Source organism: Oryzias latipes, chromosome 4 (genome assembly GCF_053564925.1).
Source record: "Oryzias latipes strain Hd-rR chromosome 4, Olatipes_Hd-rR_3.1".
NCBI classification, from domain to species: domain Eukaryota; kingdom Metazoa; phylum Chordata; class Actinopteri; order Beloniformes; family Adrianichthyidae; genus Oryzias; species Oryzias latipes.
The window spans coordinates 32,368,753-32,388,585 of NC_136240.1; the positions used below are offsets into that span (position 1 = coordinate 32,368,753).

Consider the following 19,833-nt stretch of genomic DNA (forward strand, 5'->3'; position numbering starts at 1 on the left):
ACTAAGTGATCATTTACTCTATGTTTAGACTGTTTACAAAGCATGAATACCGTGTTGGAGGTGAAGCCCACATACTCAATTTAAAATATCACAGGTGGCCTTTGGGTACTTGCTCAAAAAATCAATGGTTCCTGCATGTTTCCATGCTGAATTCATTGGCTTCTCTCCTGCAGTATGTCAATCATTTTTTCCCCGTGTGAGTCATTCTAATGTCATTTGCAAGCTTCATTACCCCTGATCAGTGTGGAGATGGCCTTTTTTGAAGTTATTCTATGATTAAATTGACATTACACGTTCTAGATAGATAAGTATTCCTGTCCAGGTCTTCCCTTTGCTCTTAAACACAACATTTAAGATTTCTCAATTCTTTAAAATAAAAAGACCGTATTATTATATATAAGCGTCATGTGTCAGTTAATCAAATTAACTAAATATTTTGGTTGTAGCAATCCATTCTTGAACATTTTATTCAAACTGGTCTTTTTTCAAATTAACTGTTCAGATTAAAGTGGAAAATGGGCAAACAGCCCACTACATTTTGAACTCTGCTCAAACTGGATCTAAATTTTCAGAGCTTATGTGGCACCAGTGTCATTTTAGCATTCGTGCAGCAGCACTCACTTGTTGTGACACACTCTTGAGCTTTGTAAAGCCAGCACACCAGCAGTCTTCGTCTGCCGTCAGGTTGCATCATTAGAAGTGTCTGAGATGATTCAGCCCACAGCACACCTGAACCATTCACTCCCAGGAGCTTTTCTTGTAGCATTTCAGTCACTAATGCAGCTGCTGCTGGTTACAGCGCCCGCAGACAGAGAAAGCTGCCAGATACTGTGTAGCAAACACTGTACTTTATAGTGACAGTGTAGATTGGAGTCTTAGCAGTGCAGTACACACATCATAAATGTTTAATGTTCCTCTTTGGATGTTATTGATGGAGTCGGGAAGGGGTGTGAAAGCGATCAGTAGTCCCACTCTTTTTTCAGATGCAGTCTTGGTTTTGAAATTCATGCAGTAAAAAAAAAAAATACTATGAAGAGGCTTCAGAATACAGGCTTTTCTCTTCAAAGGCAGCTCACTTTGTTAACCAAAAATAAATAGAAGATCAAGTCAAACCTGAACATCTGAGCTGCGCTATCAACAGTTGAAATCAGTCGCCTCGGTCTGTGCGAAAGAGGCAGGAATTTTAGCAGCAGTGGTCTGAACCCGGGGGTGGATGTACTGCACCAGTGAGAAGAGGGGGAAATTGAGATTACAGAGAAGGAAATAAACCTCACAAAAAGGTCCACACAGACAGTTTACTTCTTTTCTCACTTTGTTTGGGTAGGATGGATAAATTTCTCCCCCACAGGGAGACTGTTTTCCCATGCTGACTGGAGCACAGCAGGACTCAGCCAGCAATTAGACAGTGAGGAGGGGTGGTCTGGGAAGAAAGTGGGAGCCGAGGGAGGAGGGTGAGGAGAAGAGGAGGGAGAAATGCATTGACTCCAGCAAATCTGTCTCTCAAGAAGAAGAGTAGGATCAAAATCAAAGGTAGTTTGAGCAATGGGGGGGGGGGGGGGGGGGGGTGTGGGTGTAGGGGTGAACAAATAAATCATCTTTCTTGTCGTTTGTGTGATTTGCAGTTCTGAGATTCAATGACTCATAAATCTGATGTATACACAGCATGCACACAATGGACCCTATTTTCTGTTGTGCATGCATGCTGTGCAGACTAACAGGAGTAAAAATCTGTTTTTTTGCGATGCATTCATGCACATGAACATGTAAAAAGTGCCTGTGAGGATTGGACTGCACCCCAGTCAGTGCACGCCTTATTTACGGCTTTCATGTTTTTCAAAGATCATTTGAAAAAGCCTGTCATGTCTAATAACAGAAAATGCTGCAGCTGCATTTTAAGTCAAAGCTTTAGTTCTTATGAGTATCTGAGGTCCACAGCAGCATTCGTGAGTAAGCTTTGTGGGTTCTGGACATGTGCAGATGTGCCTAAAGGACAGAGATGTGAGGATTCCCAGTCAGAGGGGTCGGTGTGATAAAGGCTGAGTAATCACTTTCACTTTCTATTTCTGTGCATTTGGCCTTTTACCTCGTTAGCTTACACTGATTTTCTCTACCCTGAAAGACGAAACCAGAGAAAGCCAAGAGTTTGGGGAAAATGTAAATAGATGCGAGCAGATGGGCAGTCTGTGTGGCTGAGGTTACTTGATCAAAAGAAGAGGGGACAAGACGAGGGAAAAGAGGTAGTTAAAAGGCAGAGGCAGGCAGACAAAAACACAAGAAGGGCATGGAAGGGGCAGATGGATGAAGAGACTAAAAGATTTACAGATGGGTACTGCCAGCATTAACAGAATGCATCTGTGAATATACATACGTGACATTTGCAGTGCTGCTGTCCACACTGATGTGGATTTGCCCTCAACAAACCCCAAATGGCATTTTTGGTCCAGTGAGTTAATTAGCTGCATGCATCAGTACCCTTCCTGGTCCCATATGTATCCTCCACACCTGGTGCCTTTCCTCTCAGACTCACTAAGCGCATCCCAACTTCACTAAATTTATCCATTTCACACAGCCAGGTTGGCAGCACTTGCCAGACAAATAAAAGAGTGCTAATGAGTGATACCTGCATCTGCATCCCACGGCTCACAGTTGTGTTGCCTGAAGGTGTTTCAGCCGTTCACTCTCTCTGCGTGTGATTTTCCAGCTGCACACAGATATGGACAGAGGAGATGGAAACACAAAGTACACGCTGGAAGGAGAAGGTGTGGGATCTGTGTTTGTTATTGACAGCAACACGGGAAACATCCACGTCACCAAGTCTCTGGACAGAGAGGAGAAGGACCAGTATCGTCTCATTGCAACAGCTACCGACCGCAAGAGCGGCCGAGCCCTGGAGCCCTCCTCGGAGTTCATCATTCGAGTCCAGGACATCAATGACAACCCACCTGTCTTCCCCCATGAACCTTACGTTGCCGTGGTTCCAGAGATGGCCAACATAGGTAGAGTGCTCAGACGGCATAAAAGGGATACTTGGATCAGTTGAAGTCTGTAAACTGACAGTGCTGCTGTCCATGATGAAGAGCTCAATCGCAGTGTTTGTCACATGAACAAGATTCCTGTGAAGAAAAATTCACATTTGTTGACTGTTAATCCGTCAACAAACTGACCAGCAGAGTGCTGCTCCATCCACTGATCTACATCTGTTTACTTTATTACATCTAGTTACTTTATTTGACAGCTGGGTGCTCTGGTTCTGTCACCCAAAGGAGATAATCCAGGGAATGTTAGCTATTAAATCAAAACCTAAATATCCAAAATAGAGATTGCATTTAGACTGAGCTGTGTATGAGATTGAATATGTTCATTTATGCTAATAGTTTAGTTTACTTCATTCATAATTAGAAAGGAAACGCAAAGAAAAACAATCGGATTCTACAAAAATAAATAAAAAGAGCAGAACAGATGTCTCCATTTATTTAGAAAAACGAGCACAATGCTTTTATTCTATTAGTATGCAAGGTAAATGGCTGTATTGCTGCAGTCACTGAGGATACGCTTTGCATTAAAATATGTCTTATTGTGCAGATGTCGGATATGATAAAACATTTGCTTAGAATTCATGTGGTGGACATGTTCATTAGTTAGCCTTCGGCCCAAAAGATGAAGAAGTATTTGATTTGCTTTCAGAGCTTTACTAAAATAACCAACATTCACTTTTGCTGCGCAAATACATTTCAAATGTAAACTTTATTAGATATATGAGGTATTTTAGTAAAAGCAATCTAGGCTCTGTTATGTTTTACAGGAACGTCCATTATCCAGGTCACAGCCTTAGACGCAGATGATCCAACATATGGAAACTCAGCTCGGCTGGTGTATGGGATCACGCAGGGTCAGGAATACTTCTCTGTGGACCCTCAGACAGGTCTGAGTCTCTTAAAACATTTACAGTTATTTCATAGAATGTCTCTCTAGAAGAAGACATTTTTTACCTTTGTCAACCCGGTCCATCTTTTCTCTAAACTCGCTTTGTTCCATTTGGGGGTCACAGGGTTGCTGGAAAGTTTACCATTCACACCCAAGAAGCAATTTAGAGCCAAGCTGGATAAAAACCCACACATGCACATGGAGAACATGCAAACTCCACACAGAAAAGTGCCATCTGGGTTTCAGTCTAGGCTGTGCTAACGGCTGCAGCCCTGCATTGTCAACTTTTTTTCCCTCTTCTGCCATTTGCTCTTCCTGGATGCAACACTGGGAGAAGCTTGGACATTTAAATGTAATCAGTTGAGAACAGTTGCAGCCTGGGGTCACATGTTTTCAAGTATCCTAGCTTAAAAAAACGTTGTATTTCTTTGACTTAAAATGATGGGAGACACTGCATCACTGTCTTCTGCCATCCTCTCCACCAGGCATCCTGCGCACCGCCGTACCTGATATGGACAGAGAGACCCAGGAAGAATATCTAGTGGTCCTTCAGGCCAAAGACATGGGAGGACATGTGGGAGGCTTGTCTGGAACCACCACAGTCACCGTGAAGCTGAGTGACGTCAACGACAACCCCCCTCACTTCCGAAGGAGTAAGCTCCACTTTAAAGACCTCTGTTGCCTTGATTTTGATTTGTGTTGCTGCAGGATGTGTGTAAGAGCGACTGAAGATGAAAATGATGAAATGTCTTGTAAGGGCTTTTGTGACAACAGTCGGACATTTTTTGTCTCCATTGGACTCTCCTGGCTTGACAAGTTAAACTCAAGACATACGCTTTTAAGTAGATATACATGCTGTCAGTCCGTCTTTCCTCTTTTTTTGAACAGAAGCTCTAATCTTTGTTCCTAACATCAATTTAAACAACACTACCTTTTTGCAAAAAGCAACAGCGTTGACATTCATATATGCATTCCCTGGTGGTCTCTACACTTCAAATGGACTGCATCTTGATGTAGAAGAGTGAAAGATCATGTCCTCTTTTTCTTATCCAGGCTTTTTCCTGTTTCATACTATTAATATTTCATATTATAGTTCACTGCTTTCTGCTTCAATAGACAGTAAAATCACTGCAGAATGTGTCTTTCAGACATACCCAGCATTTCTTTTTATACAACCTCTACTCTGTCCTCTTTCCCTTGGCTTTCCTACTTTTTCTTCTCGACAGTCTGCTTCCTTCCATTCATCCATATTTTTTCAGCCCCCTCTCCATATGTTGATATATTGTGTAATGCAGTGTTTATAAAAGCAATTTTGAATATTTCAAAGGAGCATTGTGGTTATCTACTACATTCTGACTTTATCTTCCTGTCTGGGTCCTTCAGTGCTGCTCTTTATTTTCAGTTTGACAAGATAGCCACAGTTTTTGCAAAGGGTTTATTTAGTATGCTCTTTGAGAACAAGGCCTGTGTTTTTAAGGGTTTATTCAGACTGTACATATTTCAGAATCAGAATCAGAATCCTTTTATTGTCATACGCACAGCTTTTACACTGACATACGATATTGTTCCATATTGTTCCATACGATATTTGGTTCAGCTAAAGTGAACCAGAGTTCATTTCCCTCGATAATTCGGAACACATTTCTTTGTCTGAATACACCCAAGCGGACCCTGGTCCGGGACCAGGAATTGCTCTCAGATCCATCTTTGGAGTAGGCCTGGGCGAAAAATCGATTGAATGAATTAATTTGAATTTTTTGTTACGGGCGAATTATAGAGCTCTGACGGTGTGGGATTTTTGATCACCGCGGTGATGAACCAGCAGGGGGTGCGGTTAACCGCTTGGTACCAATCCCTAGGAAAGGGGCACGGTGGAGAACAATCACCGAAGCGGTCGCTTTGCATTTAGTCAAAGACATGGTGTCCTTATGTACCGTGGAGAAGACGGGGTTTATTAATTTCATTTAAACCTTAGACCCCAGATATGAGCTGTATTGTTAATCCTTTAGAAAATGGTGCTACTCTCAAGGTGAATGTTTGTCTCCTTTTAGTCTAGGCTACACAGCTGGGACTTTGAATCCAAGAGTGTGTTCATTTATTTATTATTCAGCCGAGAAATGGGGTTACATTTGTCTTGCGTTTGATTAAATAAGAGCAAAAATTGTTTTAAGTTGTCTGCAGTTTGTACTTATTGCTTTCCGTAACCCTTGTACTATCCTAGGAAGTTTAACATTGGGAGTTGGGTCATCTAGAACCCACTAGACAGTGCGCTGAACCTTTTTTCTTCAATGATTTGTGAACTTCACTGGTGTCCATGGATTACATGAAATCTTTCCACCTTTATCCACCTTTGTCATGGTAGGGAGAACACGTCAGTGTAAGGGTGGGGTCATCTAAGATAGCACAACTAGGATATGTTAAGAGGGGGGGGGGGGTCGGAAATCGAATTAAAAAAAGAAAATCGGAGATTTTCGCCCAGCCCTACTTTGGAGGTGGTCTCGGTACGTTTCCAATCGGACTGAGCTTCAGTTCGCTCTGAGATTCCTCACAATCCGTCCTCGGAGCGGAACAACTGGACCAAAACAGCCACCATAGCCGGTGGTCACATGAGCAACAGATGAACCGCAGACAAATGTAAAGCAACGATTGTGACATAATCAAAGACAAAAAAAGGTTAAACAACTTTTAACGTGACACACATTGCTTCTCACCGTTTTCCTGACAGTCTATATGTCATAAACACGTATCAGTATACCTTCTTAGACGTCTACTTGCCAGTAACCGCCCAGCATGACTCTGCCAGACCAAAGCAGCAGTAAAAAGTGTTGATAGAGGCGTTTAAAATCATCAGCAAAATATGAACTACCCCGAGAAGGACTGCAAAGCACAGGACTTCCATAATTTCTGTCACTAGTTGCTTTGCTCCGCCATCGTAATTCCTGACCAATGAGTGAAGAGATCTTTAGTCACATGGTTTTGTTTAGTACCTTTGGTTCGAATCAGGAAAGGCTGATTGACGGCAGTCCGAATACAGACCAAACGCAAAGTTCAGAGCTCAATTCGAACCAAATTAAGCAGACTGGGTCAGGAACAGCAACGGTTTTCCCAGTCTGATTACACCCTAAACCTGACTCTTGTTCAGGAAGGAGCTTGAATCCATCCTAGTTTCTCTGGATTTTGCTGTGCAGGGTCGTATCCCGCCTAACTCCTCCTGGGATGTCTATGGCATGACCTGCCACACTTCACTGGGTGCTCTTTCATGTCCAAACACTGGACTGTCTGTAATCCAAGCGAAAACAATACGAGCAGTACACATTCACTCATCCCACAGTTTTCTTTAGACATTTTCACTGGGAGAAACGATGAAAATATTTATGGTTCAGACGATGCATCTTTGTATGTATTGTTCATTCCTGAGAGCCATGTTATCGCCACAGAAACACAGTAATTATAAAACAATTTTAGGACACTTGACCAGGTTCATTTGTCCGAATGCTTTTAATACAAATAGTTTATCAGCCACCGTATGACTCTTATTAAGTACACTTAGGCATTTAGACAAGATTAAGATGATTTTGTCGATGTTCCGCTGCAATCATCTTTTGATCTATTTTCAAAACATTTCCACTGGTCTTTTATTTATAATTATGCGTTTTTTTTACCAGAAATCAATTAACATGTGTCGTTTTCTAGGATAGTTTCTGCAGAGCAGCAGTAGTTCCATATGAGTTGTTGGGGGGTTCTGTTGGCGTAAGTAAGCCCATTCCCCATTTTCCATCCTCCGTCTGTTTACCATCTCCCCTCTACGATGCATCAGAATGGAGCAGAGCAGGGAGCATATTTTTTATGTCACTGCTACAAGTTTTTTACAGCAGCATGTTTTCATGTGCTCCTGATTCACAATGAATCAAAAAAACAGAAATATAGTTTTAAGCTTAATTTTCTGCATGCGTGCGTGCATGCATATATATAGACACACATAAATATATGTCTGTGTGTGTATATATGTATGGTATTTTGAGACAAAAATACTGTTTAATAAACATAGTATTATGAACAATTAATACATTACATTGTTTATGTACTGATAATTAAAAAGCTACACAGTAAGATTACACAATGAAACTTTTGTATTAACAGATGAGGCGTTTTATTACAAAAACAGAAAGCAGCGACTATCGTATGTCATGCTCTCCTGTAAACCGTGCAATGGGGGGAGCACGGCTTTTAAGCCTGCTGGCTCCGTGAGGAGCGCGTGCAATGGAAAGGGGGGGGGACTATGGAGCAGGAGGAGACTCACAGGGCGAAACCCTCCAGTCGTCCGGAGTAGTCTTCTGCTGGGGACTTGACGTGCCGCGGGCCAGTAGCGACTTTCTGATGACAGAATACACTCAGTGTATTTAAACAGTGACGTATGTATCAGAGGATGTCCGATTGGCCGTTCTGCATGTCAATCAATCTTATATTTCTCTGTGAGAATTTTGATTCGCTGACGGATTTTTTAGAAATACTCTTTTATTTTTTGGGTTTTTTATTTTTGCTGGCCTGCGATCTACCCTCATGTCTTTGAAGATCGACTGGTCGATTGCGATCGACGTCATGAGCATCCCTGATTTAGAGCCTTTACAATGTTAAAGATCTGCACTTTTTTGTTGGAGCTTTTCCTTTTGAGAAACCATGCAACTGTATGGTGTTATTCTTATTGGCTTATTATTTCACCAATACATTTTACAGTATGTGAACTCTATCAGGTTAATATGATTTTTTTCAAAACACATATAGATTATTAATGTATTTCAATAAAAATATGTCTAAATGTGTAAACTGTGTCAATTCAAAATTGAGTTAAATCAAATAGAAAGTATAGAAAAATCCAGGCTCTGCTGAATCTAATGGAATCGATTCTGGAAATGATTGGTAACAAACACCCAGCCATACTAGAAAACATCCAGTAAGCTGCAACTGTGTGCTCAAACTGATTATAGAATGAAGAAAAGGCCAAGCTGTTTATTGAGGTTAAAAAGGAAGCGGTAAATAACTCCTTTTAATAATCAAGGTGTGCAGAAAACCATTTCTAGATGCAGACCTCAGCTAGAACTGCCTCATTTTCTGCATTCATAGTTTTTTTTTCTGCCTAAAGCGATGACACAACTACAGCTGCAACAGTTGTTCAATAATTGTTTATATTAATATTTGCTTAAATGAAGTATCAGACGCAGTTTAATCTAAATCACTCCCAGTGTAGGAGCAACAATCGTCACACAGAGCAGCTGCAGTGCCATGGAACAGAAACAACTGTCTGTCACGGCGCATTTATCCTTCTAACTTTGCAACAAAGAACTTTTCTAACATGGAAAAGCTTGGTATACTGGAATTACCATGAATGGTGTGGGTAGCGCAGTCTTAAAATGCATTTTGGATGCGCGGCAACTGTGTGATGTGATGACAACGTGATGAAAAAGGGCTGCCCATCTTGTTCCAGCAGTTTTCTCCAGCTATGTTTTAACAGCAGGATCTACTTAACACTTAAAATGCAGAAGTACCAGCTGCGTCGTACTAAGGAGGGATTTTTGTGCCATTATCCCAACTGCAACACTCACTGTTTTGAGCGTCAAACTGTAAAAATTTTGTGTGTTCAAAAAATGATTTATTAAATACAATTGAAACTCTAAAATACGTGCAAAACCAACAATTTTACGCTTAAACACTGAAAACAATTTTTTTTGTTCATGTCAGAGACATCAGACCACATCAGCTCAGAAATGAGCAAAGGAGTCCAAAGAACAATAATGTTTACTATAATTTACTATAATGTCATCCCAGTTTGGTGGATTTTTTTCTATAAGTGATATAATTTACAGTACTGACCAAAAGTTTGGACACACCTTCCCATTCATTTGAATGAGAAAGTGTGTCCAAACATTTGGTCTGTACTGTAGTTTGTTAGGGTTTACATTATTACTGTTTTGAAGACCAAAGTTTAAAACCAAACTAACAGGTCTGTAATACCCAACATTTTTTCTTTTTAGTGTATGTTCGTGATGTGATTGATTATGTTGAAATAATAACCCCCTTTTCATGTCGCTACTGCAAGTGTTGGGATCTGCTCTGCACAAGTCAGGATCACGTTCAGTTTGGTTTTGGTCTACTGCAGTTTTTCAGTTCTGGAAAACACAGCAAACCAAATGGAATAAAGACAAACCATTTTGGTTAATCACAGCCACATATGGACACTGAAAGAAATATTATCATAAACATTACATTTTATGCACTTTATATTAGATTTCAGACTCTTTTTTACTTTAAAAGTGCTTAAAAATATACATCTTTGATTGTTGATACAGGTCACAAATCTAGTAGTCTCATTTTTCCCTTTTTGTACTTTAGATATAAAAACCGTCTGAACAATGCTCTAAAGTCGATCATTACATTTCTGAGGGAAAGCAGCTGCATGCATTATGATAACAGCAGCTTTGTTTCGATCCAGAACGAAGCCGAACAGCATCCTTTCAGCGCTGCCGTTCATTGTGCTCCTGCTGGTAGGTGCGTGGACGTTCTCTGTGTCGGAGCTGGCGGCACCAGGTGTGGAAGTGGGCCGTCTCACTGCCACCGATCCTGACCTGGGAGAAAACGCACAGCTGGAGTTCGCAATCCTGGACGCAGAGGAAGCAGAGACGTTCAACGTAACCGGAAGAGACAAAGAGGCCGTCATTGTGCTGAACAAGGTGAGATCAGCTGGAGGTACAGACACAGGGGGAAGTTGATGAGCGGTAGAAAATGAATGAATGCTAATGCATCAATATAATCTACTGAACTGGGTTGGTCAGGATTAAAGAAACCAGAGAAAACCTTTCTCTTTGCTATAAAGGCTTCTGACAATGTTTGACATTAAAACATAATGATTGTACTCTGAAATATTTCATTAGGACTGAACAAAGAACTTCTTTGGTTTCTCAGCTCCCCAAAAACTGTACCAAAGCCAGGATAAAAAGAAATCCCAAAGGAATAATCCAAGTTAATTTAAGAGGAAATGCAAGTGAGAATAGAAGCTTGAGTTAATTATGAATTACACTGCATGCTCAAAAATCAGCATGTACAGTACTCTGGAACACTCATAAGCCATTCCTGGTTTACTTTGGCTTCCAAGCAGCCAAGCTTTCTTAAAGTCTTTGAAAGCTGTGGTGAGCAACAGTTCTGCAGGTTATCTGAAGGATTTTACACTTTTTTAACTTTTTTTTTAAAGAAATCTTTTTCAGGGTCTTTTTTTCCAACATTGTCAAATTGTTCACTCGTTTTTCAATGTCGCCTTTTTGACTGACCCTTTTAGAAGAAAATGCTTCTGTATTCATTAACCCACTTAACACCGCCCTCTGAATCACTTGGATTTGAAAGGGAGGCATCAGTTGTGCAAGTACATCTGAAAGACAGCAGCTTTAAGGGTTTTATGGCAGGCTTTCATGAAGACAAATTGCTTCTCAGTGTTGATGTTGCATCTACAAATAAAGTCAATGAAAACACAGTATGACAGGTGTAGCATAGTAATATTGCTATAGTGCAGGGTTCTTTAAAATCTGAGCACTTGATGAGCTGCAGAACACAAGCTTTTCAGTTTTGTTCGTTAAATGCTAAACCTTTTGTCATCATCAGCTATCCTATTGGTAGCTTGGGAAAGTCTAAAAGTAAAGACTAGCTTTTAGAAAAAAAGAAGCATGGTTAAGAAAGCTACTAGTTAAGGTTAAGAAATCAGCTAGCTACATGGAGAAAGTAGGTGTGCGTGTTAGCCTGGGGGCGGTGCTGAGACCGCAGAATCTTTCTCACAATGTGAGGACCCATTCGCTTTTGTGGATTGGGAGGGGCTGGTGTTTAGAGGGCAGGGTTTTAGAAGAATTCTCAGAAATGCGTGAACAGAGCAGTTTTTGGGTGATTTAAAAAAAAAAACATATTTTGCTTTATATAGGCCTTTTAACCTTTCTCGTCTTTGTAGGTACTCAGCCTCTTGATTGTTTTCCAGCTGCTGGAAATGAACTGAATTGATGACTGCCTCATTCTTTATCCAACAGCTTCTAGATTATGAAACCCGCAGCTCGTACACTTTCTCAGTGGAAGTTACGAACCCTGTGGTGGATGCTCGCTTCATAAGGAAAGGACCCTTTAAGGACCAGGCAACAGTGCGGGTGATGGTGTTGAATGCTGACGAGCCACCTAAATTCTCGCAGGCGTATTACCATCTCGATGTGTCTGAGAATTGCCCCCCTGTCTGCTCTGTTGGTCGGGTGTATGCCATTGACCCAGACACAGGACAAAGCACAAACGTCAGGTGACAGTTATGCCATCAACTCTTTCTTTTTTTTTTAGTACCAGCTTGCTACCTCAGTCCTTTACTTTCTGCTACTTTGTGCCTATTTCTGTGTTTTAGATACTCCATTGATCCTGGGTCAGACCCTGAGGCCCTGTTCCGCATTGCCTCTGACACCGGTCTCATCAGCACAGTGATGGAGCTGGATAGGGAGCAGGAGCAGTGGCATAACATCACAGTGGTTGCCACACAGGGGGGTATGGCAGCCCTTCTGTCCAAAGTGGAGTCAAAGTGAAGAGATCTTTCATGATGACTTTAAATTTTGTGCTGCTTTCAGACAATCCAAACCTTGTATCAAGGGTTGTGGTTGCCATAGAGACACTAGACCAGAACGACAATGCGCCAGAGTTGGACAGACAATACACAACATCTGTATGTGACTCCAGTTCCCCTGGTCAGGTCTGTGGTGCTTCTTTTTTTAGTTGGATTCACTGGTAGTTTAGGCCTGTGCTCGAAAAATGGCCCTGTTCAAAAATATTCAGATTTTGATCTTCATTGAGGTGTACTCTGTCTTTAAAAAAAGCAAATAGAAACTCAGTTTGTCCACTTTGTGAATCTGAAGATTATTTTGTTTGACGCCTCATTCATGAAGCACTGTTTGCTTTATCACAACCGCATGCGTGTTACTATGAAGCAAAAGTTCACACTCTCTTTTTAGAAAACCCCAAATAAGTAGGGAAGAGAGAAGAAAAATGTCTGCTCTTAAACATTTTATGTAGCTCTGCTTAAGATGACTCTGAAACTTTTATAAACTTCCTGAAACAAAACCACTGCTGCACAATCTCACGATTCCGAACCAAATGTTTTTCTGCTTTTTTTAAGACAAAAGTAGAAGTTAGTCTAAAACTTTCAAAGATTGCTCTTTAGGACGATGTTAAGATCAAATGATGGTAACTGCAATTTAGATTAGCGTGATGTAGGTTAGTTTAACCCTTTACAACCAGAGATGTTGCAGACGACACCTAAATAAGACACGCACTTTGACCTACCGTGACCCTTCAACTGTCTGTGCCATCAACATGAATCAGTGGGTTCTGATGCTGAGAAAACCGGATTTGAGATTGACTGATCGCATCAGCCATCACTAATGTAAAGTGTTGCATATCAACGCAGAGTTATATCAGTTGCATAAACGGTTGAAGAGTTGTTGAAGTCGACAGAATGTCAACACTGGAGCTAAAGCTCTGGTGTTAACTTCTTCTGTGTGAACTCCTTGCACCCAATTACTTTAGCAAATTATTTTCTAGTAGGAATATTTTGTGTTTTTACTAAAAGCTATATTTTGTTCTATACTGTTAAGCAGATTCGGGTTTAAATATATATATACCGCAATATGCAGGTATACCTGCATATACTGAAATATGCAGGTATTTTGGCATTGGTTCATAAAACTGCTTTGCTATCCATGTTTATAAAAATAAAACCATGATTGGTTTAATGTATGTTTATTTTAACACGCTAATATTGTCAACAAGCTTTCTTAACAATGCAAAGACATTTATGTTAAATCATTTTAGAAAATGGAGTTAAAATATAAAGATATAAAGATTTCTTTATTTATTGTTTTTATTTTATTGTTATTAGTTTGATATAAGAAGGGAATGTCACATATCTTTACCCTCACCTCCATAGTTTTCAATGATTTAGAGCAAATTGATTTGCTTGAACAGGTAGTTCAGGTTCTGCGGGCCGTTGACCGGGACCAGGGAGGGCAGGACGCCCCCATCCACTTCAGCATTCCTCCTGTGTCCAGTTCTGCTCTAAACCTCACCGTCAGGGAAACTGGAGGTATTTGTTTTTTCCTTTTGTGCAGAAATTCCAACACTGAAACTGCTCCAAGCTTGTGCAGCCTGCTTGATTTGTGTGCCTTTGTGTCACTTTATCAGGTGTGACAGCCAGCCTGGTGCTCCAGTCGGCCTTGGAGCCCCTCCCTGGATTCTCCTCTTCTTTGCTCACCCTTTACGTGCCTGTGGTTCTGCGTGACGGGGCCTCGGGTCTGACCAACACTGGCACTGTCACTGTGACCATTTGTCCATGTCTGCAAGGGGGCATGCAGACTGAGGATCGGGGCAGACAGAGGGACAGGAGATGGGAGAGACACATGGTCTGTCTGCCTGTGCCGTCTGCCTCCCCGTCTCTCATATTTAGTTTGGTCACATTGCTGGCCATGATGGCCTGCGTCACCACCCTGCTGGGTAGGTTTGGTCGTTTCTCCGAAGTCTCTGACATGCTAAAAATAAGGTTTTGTCTTCTGAACGACGCTGAGCAGTTGTGTCAGTTGTTTCAGCAACATCTGAAGAACATGTGTTCTTGTGCCTGTGTTCTGCCCCCCAGTGGTGTGTGCACTCTCGCTGTCATTGCGCCATCAGAAACGAGACTCCCACTCACCCTTTGAGGAGGATGATGTCAGGGAAAACATCATATCTTACGATGATGAAGGGGGAGGGGAGGCCGACACCGCAGCCTTTGACATTACAGCCCTGCAAAGCATGCACCGGATGCAGCACACGCACAACAGCAGCAACATGTGAGCTGTCCCAAAGATGGCAAAGTGGTTGTGGCCGTGTGCGTGTTTCGCTGACGTTTATCTCTTTGTCACAGATGGTATACTCAACAAAATGCGCCCAGAGCCAGGAGGTTCAGCTGGAGCCTTCACCCCCGCTCCGGCCTGGGCCCTCAGCAGCGGCCCGGCTCCGCTCCCCTGTACGGACGCCTCTGCTACGGCATGCACGCGCTGCCTGTTCTCCGAGATTATCCAGCTGGGCCGCTGGAGGCGGGCTTCCAGTTGAACCGACTGACTCAAGGGGTTGCAGGCGGCCATTTAGGCAATTCCCTTTTCACCCCCAACCAGAGCACCTCTGAGCCTCTGCACCGCCCTGCCGAGGCGGGCCTGCGTGGCGTTCAGGCAGAACATTTGGCAAAGAGCAGAGTCGCAGGCAGTAATGAAAGCAGTGGAGCTAACACAGCTGGCCCAAACGGAAACCAAGCCAAGGTCAGAAGCTCCTGTTGATGAAACCTGTAAAAAGAGATTAGTGTTTTATCTATGTGTCTGGTTTGGCCATGACGGCTGCAGCAGACGTTCTCCATCAGCCCCGCAGTCCCACGTCTGTCAGGAGCTCAGTCAATATCAAATATCTGCAACCTGCAGGGATGAGTTTATCAAAAATGGATTTATTCAAATCCATCTTCACTCAGGAACCGCAGTATGGATTCATCTGATCCGTTAATCTATTTTCCTTTAAAAAGTACAATATTTTCAAAGTAAAAATCGTTTTTTATAGAAGAATCCCTAATTTATTAATCAAAACTTGATCAGTTTTAAAAATATTTTCAAAGAAAAATTTGCTTTTTTTCTTGCAAAATATATATATTTTTTAAAATATTAACCTTATTTATCAAGACTTATTTTCTTAACATAATTTAGTAGCAGGTAATTTTGTTTCTAGGATGAGTATTCTTCATTTTTATATTCATCAAAAAATAAATAATCTTTTTAGAACATCTTCACCATCAGTCACATAAAGGTTTTTAAATCTCCATGGAGACCTGATAATAAAACCTCTCCTGCTGATGATGACGGACAGTTATTATATCTAGCTGAGTGCACCTCTCCATCAACATTAGTATGTTTACTAAATGTACTTTAACCTGTTATACCAGTGAACGTCTCACCTCAGATAATCCTAAACCTGCATGAACTCAAACGTTCTCAAACTGCACAGATGTGTCAAAGTTTCTCTCCGATTATCGTTTAATCTGTTGTCAAAGCGTTCCCACTGGTCTTTAAAATACGATTATGCCGTTTTAAGCCAAAGTCTAAAAATCATGTATTATTTTTTAGGACATAGCTACTGCAGAGCGGCAGGACTAAGGAAACAAGAACACGTTAAAAACACGATTTTGATCTTTAGTGATTCAGTCTGGATGGATGTAGATCCTCCTCATGTTATGGTAATATTTCCAGACGTTATGAAGCAAAACTGAAGTGCTCTTAAAGAACAAATAAAAGAAGCAAAAAAGATAAAAACGGTGGAAACTAAACGAGGACGGCTGCTGAAGGCTACAAATGTCAAGTTCACGGCCGTGGAGAACGGATGGAGGCTTTTAGAGCAACATTTAAATGAAGACAATGACTGGATTATGATTTCTTTCCCTTAATTACTGTGAAGTGAAGGAATAATTATCAGAACCCAATGAGCTCATTTCTGCTGAGTATCTTCTGTCTGTCTGACTGTGTTTCTGCTCAGCAGTTTAACTCCACGCCGTGTTCTCTTCCTCCTCCTCTGCACAGATGAAAGCAGCAGCAGGAGCAGAAGCGACAGCAGCCGGCGCCTCGGCCGATCTGACCCACGAGTCCTCCTGCCAGAGTCACACCAGCTTCTCATCAAGCCCACAGGAGGCCCAGCCCGGTTCGCCCCCCGCTCAGATCAGCACTGGAGCCACCAGCTGCACAGCGGACGACGTTGATACCGATTGCTCCATTCCCTCCATCTCAGAGCAGAGTTTCTCAAACAGCAGTCAGATCAGCTCTGCCAACGCCCCCTGCTACCTGAAAGGAGACTCGTACAGCATCGTGGGCTCTCTGAACCCCAGCAGCATGGAGACCTGCATGAACGGCAGCGCCCTGTACTCTGCAGGGGTGCAGCTCCTCAGCCTCGGTAGACTCCAGAGCAGAGACAGGAGCTCGCCGTCGCCTCCCGCCGGCACGTCTACTGAGAACAACGGCTTACCAGCGGAGGCACAACCTGGGACGGCAGAGACCGCTGTCCCACAGCCTCTCGGGATGGAGGAGCTCCTCAACATCCGTCTGGATCGAGTCACCTTTGACATGTCGCAGCCTCCCTATGACTCGCTGCAGACCTATGAGTTTGAGGGCCGCGACTCAAGGGCGGAATCTCTGAGCTCGCTGGAGAGCGACGGCGAGAAGGACAACGGCAAGGCAGCAGGAGGGATGGAGGAGCTGAACCAGAAGTTTCAGAGGCTGCTGGAGATCATCAGAGACAGGAAGAAGGAGAGAGACACTCAAGCAAGCGAGGGAGGAGAACACGGGGCGACACTTGAACAGACTGAGGAACAAGGAAAAGGACAGCAGAGATGGGACTTCTAGTAAGTTTGACAGTGAAAGAAAAAGACGGAGCCTCTGACAGCAGAATTCTTCTGCCCCTGCCAGGAAGTTTGCCGGCAGCCGCCAGGATGCTGAACATCTGCAGAGCAGCGTGTCTGGGAAACGCTTATGGAAGCTGCCGCTTTCCTCACTGGAGCCGATGCTAATAAGGCACTCGGGCTCTCTGAGCTGAAGACATAAAATCAATGTTTGTTTGTTTTTATTTGATCCCAAGAGCTGCTCTGTGAAAATGTGAGCTGCATCAAAAATGAACTGTCATATGTTCCATTGATAAATGATGATTAGCACAACCTTAAGAAACTGGAGAAGTCACACAGATAATGTCCACACAGCCGTTCATATCCTCCTAAAACACTGTAAAGAAGTGCCAATAACATCCACGTGTAGATAAACATCAACTGTTGGTTCTTACTTTGTATGTTTGTCTTAGTGTGCACACAGGAAGTTCTGTTTTTACGCAAATTCCCGTTCAAAATGTTGTGATGTTCAGCCCTGACAGGGTCACCTCGGTGAATCAGCTTTCACTGACTTAAGGTGGTTTGGCCGAGAGATGCCCTTCCTGTGGGAGACTCAGGCAGCAGCACCAAGGGTCTTGCCTTAGGACCCACACTGGATATTTTAGCTCTCTGAAGCCCTTCACCCAGCCAACTGAGCCATCCAGCTGCATGTTCATGTCCTCTGTTCAGCCAGCAATAAAGCCCAAAGGCACCCCCTACAGGCAGAAATATGAACTGCCTTTTCCCTTCAAATCTAGAAAAAGTGAAACAGTCAGTTTGATATTTTCAGACAAAAGTACCCTCAAGGTTTTTGTAATGACTTGACAGTGGAGACGCCAGTCCAAACAACGCCCTAGTGGTGCACAATGCCATTTTTAACTCTAAATTAGATACATCGATTTGATCGATTAATTTAAATTTGTTGTTTAAGAAGATTTGTTTTTGGGGAAAATCTGTATTTTATTTTTTCCAGCTCTCTGGTTTCTTGGGCCTTTGTTTCACGCTATTCTCTATGGCAAACCGCACGCTGGAATATCTGTTTGAAGGCTGCTGCTATGAAAAGCGGGAGGACGGCGAATTTCAACACCTGAAGCAGAGGCTCCGTCGACGTGTTTCTCTGTGCGAAACGCTCAAGCCAGCTGCAGCTCACCAAACACACGTGCAATAGTTCACAAACATTTTTACAGCTTGTATTTAGGTGCACTTTGTATTCAGGCCATCTTCCAAAGGTGATGTTCAAATAAAAGTGAAATATATTTTGTTATTTGTCATTTTTGTTAAAGCAAGTAAAGGGAGGAAGAAAAGAATGATGATTTATCTTTTTTGGCCCTATTGCCCAGTCCTACTTTAAATCTCTCTTCATATCCAAAATCCTGACCATCTGTAATCCTCAGCTGATTTTTTTTTTTTTTGTCCAGCAGAAATCGGGAGTTTTTGACAGATGCTGAGAATTCTTGGGACTCAGGAGAAGCACCAGCTTCCCACATGCTGCTCAGATTCAGATGGGCTGTGAGTATGACATCACTGTTGAGAGGTTTCATCTGACGGAGTGGCTTTATGAAGAAAGGCAGTCGAATGTTGGAGAGTTCTTCTGGTTTTATCCAACACTTTGCTTTAATCTTCCAGGACTCCTGGTCATAGAAAATAAACTTTAAAGAAAAAGCACTGATCTAAATCCACACGGCCTTTAGTGAGCTGATTTCCATCCGTCGATCTGCTTATCCACGACCGGGTCACGAGGGGACCAGTCTAAGCAAAGATGCCCAGACTTCCCCCCTCTCTCCTCAAGCTCCTTTGGGGGGGACCCCAAGATGTTCCCAGCCAGGAGACATAGTCTCTGCAGCGTGTCCTGGGTGTTCCCCAGGGAATCTGCCTAGTGGGACATGCAGGAAACACCTCCACAGGGAGGGATCTGAACCAGATGCCTGAGCCACCTCGACTGGCTCCTCTCCATGCAGAGCTTCTCTCTCTCTCTCTCTGTCTCTGCTACAAGAATATGGACACACAACCTTGAAAAGATTCAAAAATGACCATATTGAGTGTGTAAAAAGGAAAATTATTATTCAAACGATTAACAAGTATTTTTGTAAATATCAAAAAAACTAATCAAAGATGTTCGGGTGGGACTTTAAAGACCCCAAACAGCCTCAGAGCACCGCAGCGACTGCAACCACCGTCTATGATTCTGTGAGGATCCTGCTGATGGTTTCATGCAGTGAGCAGCTGTTCATCATAAGTCAACATAGGTTTTGAAAGCGTAGCTGGACTTTATGGATGCTTTTGTCCTTGTGTGTTTGGCCATGAGGAATGTTTCAGGACAGATCATCTCAGAAAACACCTTCAGATGATAAAACGCTCAATCCTGCTGGTGAGATTTGGATTCAGGGGCTCGTTTTTATCCTGCAGTCCATCACAAAGTGTTTGAGCTGCCG

The 19,833-nt window shown here is 42.5% G+C and overlaps 1 protein-coding gene across 2 annotated transcripts in view; it reads left to right on the plus strand.

Annotated features, from left to right (window-relative positions):
* The window catches only part of cdh24a (cadherin 24, type 2a), a 25,471-nt gene extending 6,814 nt beyond the window's left edge, over window positions 1-18,657 (plus strand). For both annotated transcript variants that reach the window (XM_011474457.4, XM_020702667.3), the window contains 12 exons: window positions 2,702-2,996; window positions 3,803-3,922; window positions 4,410-4,577; window positions 10,468-10,649; window positions 11,985-12,241; window positions 12,341-12,477; window positions 12,558-12,679; window positions 13,951-14,068; window positions 14,167-14,475; window positions 14,615-14,807; window positions 14,882-15,272; window positions 16,572-18,657. In XM_011474457.4, the coding sequence (XP_011472759.1) occupies window positions 2,702-2,996; window positions 3,803-3,922; window positions 4,410-4,577; window positions 10,468-10,649; window positions 11,985-12,241; window positions 12,341-12,477; window positions 12,558-12,679; window positions 13,951-14,068; window positions 14,167-14,475; window positions 14,615-14,807; window positions 14,882-15,272; window positions 16,572-17,387 (3,108 nt within the window). In that variant the 3' untranslated portion in view covers window positions 17,388-18,657. The remainder of the gene's footprint in view (window positions 1-2,701; window positions 2,997-3,802; window positions 3,923-4,409; window positions 4,578-10,467; window positions 10,650-11,984; window positions 12,242-12,340; window positions 12,478-12,557; window positions 12,680-13,950; window positions 14,069-14,166; window positions 14,476-14,614; window positions 14,808-14,881; window positions 15,273-16,571) is intronic.
* Window positions 18,658-19,833: the final 1,176 nt, after the last annotated feature.